We start from the raw sequence: 9,531 nt of genomic DNA, 5'->3' as shown, positions 1-9,531 counted from the left end.
TAGACACAAAGAGGCAGTTTTATTGTTGTAGCAAAAAATACTCTCAAACACCAAAATATACAAAAATACTAATAAATAAAACCACACACATACACAACCCAAGAACTGGAGGTTTCATTAGGAACATAATAATGATGAAACAAGAATAGGTATGTCCCAACTGCTGAACACAGAAACTAAAACTAAGAAACTAAGCTGGGAAAAAGGCAAACTGGGAAGACAGAAGAGCAACACCAAACGCAGTTCGGACACAAGCATTTCACTGCAGATCGTAGTTTGTATGACTGTGCATGTGGCGAATAAAATTAAAACTTGAAAGTAAAACAAACTTGGAGAAAAAGTTGATAAAACAATGTGAAAAAGAGGGTGTCAGGTTTATATTGTTGATTGTCATTTATGCTTAGAAATATTTACTCATATATGCTTAGAGTTTATAGTCGATGTCATATTGATAGGGGTCTGATCCTTAGTAGTCTGCAAAGACTTTGTGTGCATTCCAGAGTGTTCTGGCATTCACACCCACATCCTGGGAGCATGGGAGAGGTCGTACCTTCTTTTATTGTTTCATGGTAGGATAAACACATCTATAACTGTTTTAGTATAAGTGCCTTATGTTTAGATGGACTGCTGGACTTCCAGACCAGCAGGTTTAGGGAAGTCGTTTATGGGGTCACATTCTGACCCCACACACACATACTTACACACAGACAGTACTCTTTGTTCACATGTATACCTACGTAAGACGTCATGTGTTAATGAGCCTATGCATATTCATGTAACCTCAATAAAAGAACAGTGTTATGAGGGAGCAGACGAGAGCAACCGGAGTCGGGCGAAGGAATGGCGCTCGTCCAGTTCTCTCCCCTGCACAAGAATCATAAAGAACTTTGCCTGCTTGTGTCTTGCTTTGCTGTGTAGTTGGATTGTCTTGAACGTTCCAGCGAATAGGTTTATGCTATAAACCTATCAGAGGGAAGGTATGATAACAGAACCTGAAGACTAGAAATTACAAATATTACATAAAGCAGAAGAACAAATACAAGAACAGAAATAGAAATAAACACTAAATATTACAATATTCAATAAAACTGAAGCTAGAAACAGCTAATGCCCCAAAGCACAAAACACTGGGTCAAGACCCAGTACTATGACAGCTATAGGAGTCTGCAATCTTAAACTTAACCTCCTAGGACCTGGCATCCACATATGTGGACATCACATTTTGGGTTATTTAGACCAAAATACTCAATTTTGCTTTACAAGGGCCTGATATCCACTTACGAGGACATTATACTGCTACTGTTCTATCAAAATTGTAAACGAATATCCTCATATGTGGCTCTTATTTTTCTTAAAAACAAAAATAAGGTAAAAAAAAAAAAAAAAAATCTGGTAATTCTTTGTTTTGACGTTCTTGGGCCCCAATATGCCCAAATATCAAAGAGAAATTAAAAATGTATGCCGTGGAAGAGTTCGGGTCTTAGGAGGTTACGATGATTGACCAGGACGTCCAAAAGAACTTTGTCAGAGCAATGTCACATTGGTCTGCCAGTTTTGTCATAGCGGGACATATAGTGTGGATTTTCTGATAACTCAATAATATTTGTTATAAATGAAAGAATTTCCACAAATTTCACAATTACCATAATTCAACACACACTATAATTGCAGTGTGTACATAGAAGTAACAGCCTTTTAGCACTGACTGCTTAAAAATTAATTAACTCCAATGTGGAGGAGATGATGTTCTTTTAAGGTTCTACGCCGAGTAAAAGATTTTCCACACTGATCACAGCTGAATGGTTTCAATCCAGTGTGGATGAGCTGATGTTTTTTTAAGCTGCCACTTTGAGTGAAAGCCCTGTCACATTGATCACAGCTGAATGGTTTAAATCCAGTGTGAGCGAGCCGATGTTGTTTTAAGTTGCCATTCTCAATGAAGGTCTTTCCACACTGATCACAGCTGAATGGTTTCAATTCAGTGTGGATGAGCTGATGTCTTTTAAAGGTTCCACTTTGAGTGAAAGCCATGCCACATTGATCACAGCTGAATGGTTTAAATCCAGTGTGGATGAGCTGATGTCTTTTTAAGCTTCCACTGTGAGTGAAAGCCATGCCACATTGATCACAGCTGAATGGTTTAAATCCAGTGTGAGCGAGCTGATGTTGTTTTAAGCTGCCATTTACAGTAAAAGACATTCCACACTGATCACAGCTGAAGGCTTTTAATCCAGTCTGGATGAGCTGATGTTTTTTTAACTTGCTATTATGAGTGAAAGCCTGTCCACACTGATCGCAACTGAATGGTTTAATGCCAGTGTGAACGAGTTGATGTCTTTTTAAGTTGCCATTGTCAGAAAAAGACACTCCACACTGATCACAGCTGAATGGTTTAAATCCAGTGTGGATGAGCTGATGTCTTTTTAAGCTTCCACTGTGAGTGAAAGCCTTTCCACACCGATCACAGATGAATGGTTTTAATCCAGTGTGGATGCACTGATGTTGTTTTAAACTGCTATTACGAGTAAAAGCCTTTCCACACTGATCGCATGTAATGGTTCTGTTCCCAGTGTCAATGCGCTGTCGTCTTCTGGCCACAGGGATCACAACAGGTTCATCTTTACTTGCAGGAACTGGTTGGGTTATGTTGCAATCATCAATGGGCCGAGGTTTCGACATGCTTTCCATTCTTTCGCCTACAATGACAAAGAACCAAAACAGTCACATGCAGTTATGGAACGACCAAACCTACAAAGTGTACATATGACAACAAATTGCATTCTTAGAACCTTACTTCAAATTAAGAACATACTTCCAAGAAAGAACACCCACATATGCATTTACGCATCTATATACATCTACATACTTATATACAGACGTGGACAAAATTGTTGGTACCCTTCGGTCAATGTAAGAAAAACTCACAATGGTCAAAAATAACTTAATAATAGTAATAATAAAGGGTTTTTTTTTATAAATCTTAACCAGTTAAAGTCAGACATTGCTTTTAAACCATGCTTGAACTGAATTATTTTAAAAAAATAAATGCATGAAACAGGCCTGGACAAAAATAATGGTACCCTTAGATAAAAAAAAAAAATGAAAATAATGTGACAAAAGGGATATGTTAATCCATGGTGTGTCCAATCTTGTAATCAGTCAGTGGTCCTATATATAGGACTCTAGGTAGTCAGTGTGTTGATTGATGACATGGTGTGTACCACACTCACCATGGACCAGAGGAAGCAAAGGAAAGAGTTGTCTCAGGAGATTAGAAAGAAAATCATAGACTGGCATGTTAAAGGTAAAGCCTATAAGACAACCTCCAAGCAGCTAGATGTTCCTGTGACTACACTTGCACCTATTATTCAGAAATTGCAGATCCATGGTACCGTAGCAAACCTCCCTGTCAGGTCACACCACCTGTTGTTGTTTGAGCCAAATTGGGCTACATGGGAGATGACCAAAGAGGACTCCATTGTTGAAAACAAATTATAAAAAAAAAAAGCCAGACTGGAATATGCCAAACTACATGTTGACAAGCCACAAAGCTTCTGGGAGAATATCCTGTGGACAGATGAGACAAAAATTGAACTTTTTGTCAAGGCACATCAGCTCGATATTCACTGACAGAAAAATGAAGCATATCAAGAAAAGAACACTGTCCCAACTGTGAAACATGGGGGAAGCTCGGTTATGTTCTGGGGCTGCTTTGCTGCATCTGCCACAGGGAGTCTTGAATCTGTGCAGGGTACAATGAAATCTCAAGAATATCAAGGGATTCTGGAGAGAAATGTGCTGGCCAGTGTCAGAAAGCTTGGTCTCAGTCACAGGTCATTTGTCTTACAATAGGACAATGACCCAAAACACACAAACACCCATGAATGGCAAAGAAGGAAACATTGGACTATTTTGAAGTGGACTTCTATGAGCCCTGACCTTAATCCTATTGAGCACCTTTGGAAGGAGCTGAAACATGCAGTCTGGAAACGGCGCCCTTCAAGTGGGCCAAAATACCTGCTGAGAGGTGCAGAAGTCTCGTTGACAGTTACAGGAATCGTTTGATTGCAGTGATTGAGTCAAAAGGTTGTGCTGCAAAATATTAAGTTGTGGGAACCATCATTTTTGTCTTGGCCTGTTTCATGCATTTATTTTTTAAATAATTCAGTTGAAGCATAGTTGAAAAGCAATATCTGACTTTCACTGGTTAAGATTTATAGAATTTTTATTTATTATTACTTTTGTCAGATTAAAGTTATTTCTGTGACCATTGTGAGTTTTTCTTTCATTGACCAAAGGGTACCAACAATTTTTTCCATGTCTGTATACCAGTTGCTGATGTTTACTTTCCTTTCATCATTTATGTTGGAAGTGATAACAGAGCTGTTAATTTGGTTCACAAATCCCTCAATCAGAACATTTATTATATTTAGATGGAAGCAAGTGAGTTAACTCCTCGGTAACTTTAACTTAGTTAAATGTCATAAATTCCATGTTCATGGATGTTAAACTTAATTGTTACACCTGGTAGAGCAGCCACACTGATCTTTTTATTTATGATGAAAGAATTTAGACAGTTTTTCAGCTCTCAGTAAGGCTGCAGTGGTCATTTGACTTTGGGACCTGCACCAGAGTTTGGGCCCAGACATGGCTAATGACATCAGACCTAGGGACTGGATAGTGCTGGTCTACCAAGTCATAACCAGGTCACTAATAGGCAAGTTAATTAATACAGTTGATACATTTTAAAAAACAAAACAGGTTAGCTGAACGAAAGCACTTTTACTGCGGACAACCAATACATGTCATCGTCCCAGAATGCATTTTTTGTGAAAAATCATGGCCGCTCCAACGGCTTCAAAATAGTTTTAAACAACAAAGATTTAATGAATAACAAAAAAAAAAAAAAAAAAAAAAAAAATTGTAGTTATTCTCAAGTATGTTTTTTGTGTAGTGGAGATCATTTGTAACATATTTTGAGTACCTTGTCATAATAGTCGGGTTTCCTTTTAATGAAAGCAGGTTGAGAACCTGACCTGGTAAACTAACTGAATAATGACCTCATTGAATTGAGCCGTTTCTGTGGAATGACTCGTTCTGAAAACTGATGAGTACATACCATAAATATACATTTTTAAATATAAACAATGTTTTACAAGTATTTCACAGACAAATGAACAATTACAAACAAGTCATTAATAGGGATGGGTATCGAAACCCGGTTCTTGTTGAGAACTGGTTACCACTGTTTCAATTCCTTGGAATTGTTTGCCATTTTTGCAAACGATTCCCTTATTGATTCCAGTCGCCCCGAATGACGTCACCATGTTGCGGAGCGTCATTTACCTGGCAGGAATCACCGCGCCTAAGCGGCTCAAATGCTCAAAAGTTTGGTTATACTTTACGAGAACGGATGACAACAGGGCAACTTGCAATACTTGCAAAGTAGATTTTTCATTTAGAAATAGGAGGAAACACTACAAATATGCAAAAGCATTTGCTCACAAAACACACGATAACCTTAAATGAATGTCGTGGTTTTAATTCTGCTCCAGACTCGTGAATCTCAACCCAGCAGCAGCGGTAACGTTTGCACGTCCTCTCCCGTTAATGCCGCACGTAAATAATCAACTAACAGTGCATATTATGTTAGCGCGATCTGCCTCATTAAAAAACCTGCCATTACTGTGCGTTGCATTTAGGTGACCATGATGAGAGAGACAGACAGAGTCTGGCTGGCTCAGATGCTGGCAGTTCTCGCTGCAGTCTACCGCTAGCATCTCCTTTCAAGCCAGGATAGACGAATGTCACCGAGCAGTGACTAAGTTTGTGGTAAAAGGCTTGCACCCATTTGCCACAGCAGATGCCCCGATTTTCGGTAACTGAATGTGTTTAATTGTAGGCAGGGACATTACTGGGTATTCTTGTGTAATTGCTACAGAATAATTTATGTTATACTTTGTTATTGCTACAGAAGAATATTTATTTTATTATTTTACATTTACAATTTTTTTTCCTGGGGACTCTGTGACACCCCATTGAAGAGCTGTAGGCTGTGGATCTCTTAAGATCTCACTGTTGGGTTTGTAAGGCCATGTTACTCCTAAATTTCTATCTTGTTCAAAGAGAAGATATAAAACAAAGTTCTAAGCTAATCGACCTTAGTGTTCTCCTTTTTTAAAAAGAATCGATAAAGAATCGAATCGTTAAACAGAATCGAAAATGGAATCGGAATCGTGAAAATCTTATCAATACCCATCCCTAGTCCTTAAGATATTCTAGTTGCTTTACGAAATTTTTCTTCAGCAGTGATCTGTCTCTCATTTGGGATAAACAGGCAAAATGTCAGTGTGTACAGAATTAGATGTTATTATTATTAATAATAATCAAAATAATTACAGATTAATGTCTGTAGAATAATGTTGGCGATTTTTCTTTGTCACCTTTGATGAAGAACCAATGTTTCTGTCTACAGCTGCTGAGATGCTGCTCCAGCAGACTCTTCACCTCCTGCCAGTCACCTGTGACAGCAAAAAGACTTTTATTTTTTAATCCAGTTAAAATTATTGTAGGGCACTACTGCAGACCATTGTATTGTGTAGCATTATTGTGCCTCATAGATTCAGCACCAACATCAGAATCAGAAAATCCTTATTAATCCCAGAGGGAAAGTTGTCATAGCAGGAAATATACAACAAACAACATGCACTCACTGAGCTTACGACAGTTAGCTGCTACAACAGCCTGCCGCTAGATCAGCGCCATCTTAAAAGACACATTACTGGTGGTGATTCTGTTATTAAATGTTGAGTCTGTTGTATTCTATCCACCTCATCAAATCATAATACTTTGATGAGGTGGATAGAATACACTCAGATTCCTTCTTCATATGAAGGAAAACAAATAGCTGAACACAAATGATTAAAAAAAACAAGGTCCTGCTGGAAGCTCCAAGCAGACAAAATGACAAGGGCTGAACAGAACGTACAGACGAAAACAAAATTAGCTAAGAGAGAGAAACCCTGTAGACAGTTATCGAGTTAGGCAACTAATATGATTATAATGTACTCACCCTCGACCCCCTCTCAGAACAACCCGAACTAAAGATCCCCCAGCGGAGAAGGCCGGCTTTGTAGTTGGACTAGGACTAGTAAAGACAGCTGGCTCACTCACCTCCCATATTAATGGCTACCTTGCAAAGAGACCAAGCTGTCCGAGCTACGAGAGCGTATTCCAATTACGCATGAGAAACAGAAACGTGATCTGCCGGAGACCAGAGGGGCAGCAGTAAGGAAGCTCAGTACAGCCCACACGATATTTGCCTCAGTCGGCTTGAAAAAACCCTCAAACGCCCTGATAACAAGTATGACGACTGTGGTTCTTCTTCTTCTTCTTTCTTACGTTTGTATTGGCGGTTGGCAAACAATTGAAAGGTGCATTACCGCCACCAACTGGTATGGATGACTGTGGTTACACTGTTTCTTCTGAAAGCCTACTACTTTGTGCTCTGGGCGGGCACGCGCACTACGTCTTCTTCGTCTTTGTGGTTTGTCGGCGGTTGGCAAACAAGGATGTGGTGCAATACCGCCACCAACTGGTTTGGAGTTTTGTCATGATTCGCTAAAATAAAATAAAATAAATAGATGAATACTACCGCATATATACATCCTCATAACCTTCCATACAAATTAGCCTGTTTTAGAAACAGGCTAATAAAGCCCCCAAAAACTTTCACATCTGGATTTCCTTTTCAAAAATCCTTTATATCTTGCTTAATCTTGTTTTCCCCCTGGTTTTAAATTATATAGCTTCTTTCTTCCTGATCATTTTCAGAGTGCAACAGAACATGTTCTATGTTTGTCAATTATTCCACAGCAACTACATTTCCCCCTTGATGTATCCCTGTAATGAATAGTTTACTGTTTAACCCAGTGTGTCCAAAAACGAATCTCCTCTCTCCTGGTGCTCTCTGTACTTCTTATGTGTCCTGTTTTCCTTTGAATAGAATAAAACCACCCCCTTGTCCTCTCCTCCTCCCACCGCTACCATCTTTTCCTCATTTTCTGTGAATTATCATGCTCTCCATTTCTGCTTTGCTAATACTGATATTTAAATGTATCTGATCTCCTTTAACAGTATGTTTTGCAATTTTATCTGCCAATTTTATCAGCTTTGTTATAATTTTTATAATTATGTATTATACTGACAATTTCATTCACACAGCATTCTATATAAAACAGCAAGTATATGTAAACTATCAATTCCTTTCCGCTTAGGCCACAGGTGTCGAACTCCAGGCCTCGAGGGCCGGTATCCTGCAGGTTTTAGATGTGTCCTTGATCCAACACAGCTGATTTAAATGGCTAAATGACCTCTTCAACATGTCTTGAAGTTCTCCAGAAGCCTGGCAATGAACTAATCATTTCATTCAGGTGTGTTGACCCACGGTGATATCTAAAACCTGCAGGACACCGGCCCTCGAAGCCTGGAGTTCGACACCCCTGGCTTAGGTGATCGTGGCTCAAGAGTTGGGAGTTTGTCTTGTAATCGGAAGGTTGTGGGTTCGAGCCCTGGCTTGGACAGTCTCGGTCCCTGGCTTGGACAGTCTCGATCATTGTGTCCTTGGGCAAGACACTTCACCCGTTGCCTGCTGGTGGTGGTCAGAGGGCCCGGTGGTGCCAGTGTCTGGCAGCCTCGCCTCTGTCAGTGCGCCCCAGGGTGGCTGTGGCTACAATGTAGCTTGCCATCACCAGTGTGTGAATGTGTGTGTGAATGGGTGGATGACAGGTTGTGTAAAGCGCTTTGGGGTCCTTAGGGACTAGAAAAGTGCTATACAAATACAGGCCATTTACCATTTAGGCTATTTTGAGAGTCTGCATACATAGATGACCCTAAAAAGATTAAACATTCAGTGCAGTATACCCCATCTTTTATTTTGCCCTGTGTATTTCATTTTCATTGTAGATGATTCTCCAAGAGCAGCAACACTCACAAGATGCCTTGTAGAGATGATTGTGAAAGACCTCCAGCCTCTGTCCATAGTTGAGGACCAAGTTTTCCAGGGATTCTAGTGAGAGCTCTTGACTCAAAAGAGTCAGGAAGAAAAACACTGACAAAGACTCATCTTGTTAATTTGTTTGATGAAAGTAAGAGCATCTTTGCAAAATGCTTCTAGTGTTGTACTTACCACTGATATGTGGACCTCAGTGTCCACAGAGGCATATTTGACTGTAACATGTCTTCTCATCAAAAACTGGCAAATGAGAGAATTTGTCCTGGAAACCCACTCATTCCATGGGCAGCATACATCAGATGATATCAGCTCAGCACATAAGCAAATCACAGAAGAATGGGGCATAACTGAGAAGGTGATTGCAGTTGTCACAGACAATGGTGCAAATATAGCTGCTGCAGTTCATAAAGCTGGATGGAGGCATCATACATGTTTTGCACACACACTAAATTTAGTTGTAAAGGACAGTGTCAAAGCTGTCCCAGAAGTGGTGCAGGTGCTGGAAAAATGCAGTCATG

At 39.7% G+C, this 9,531-nt stretch overlaps 1 protein-coding gene across 1 annotated transcript; it reads right to left on the bottom strand.

The window, feature by feature from the left end:
• LOC146522617 (uncharacterized) lies at positions 1-7,485 on the bottom strand. The gene is made up of 3 exons (XM_085153560.1): positions 7,174-7,485; positions 6,444-6,521; positions 1-2,696 (listed from the first exon to the last, which is right to left on the bottom strand). The coding sequence occupies exons 1-3, from the start codon at positions 7,178-7,180 to the stop codon at positions 1,717-1,719; spliced, it is 1,065 nt and encodes a 354-aa protein (XP_085009686.1). The 5' UTR covers positions 7,181-7,485; the 3' UTR covers positions 1-1,716.
• Positions 7,486-9,531: the final 2,046 nt, after the last annotated feature.

This window comes from Neolamprologus multifasciatus, chromosome 3 (assembly GCF_963576455.1).
Source record: "Neolamprologus multifasciatus chromosome 3, fNeoMul1.2, whole genome shotgun sequence".
NCBI classification, from domain to species: Eukaryota; Metazoa; Chordata; class Actinopteri; order Cichliformes; family Cichlidae; genus Neolamprologus; species Neolamprologus multifasciatus.
Note: the sequence above shows the minus strand (reverse complement) of the source record. Positions and strands in the feature narration are given on the sequence as shown.

What these genes read in the sequence shown, in the direction of transcription:
- LOC146522617 (XM_085153560.1), bottom strand. An exon ending in ACATTGGTTCTTCATCAAAG is followed by an intron (nt 2,697 to 6,443) that starts GTGACAAAGAAA and finishes TTGTCATTGTAG; the next exon opens with GCGAAAGAATGGAAAGCATG.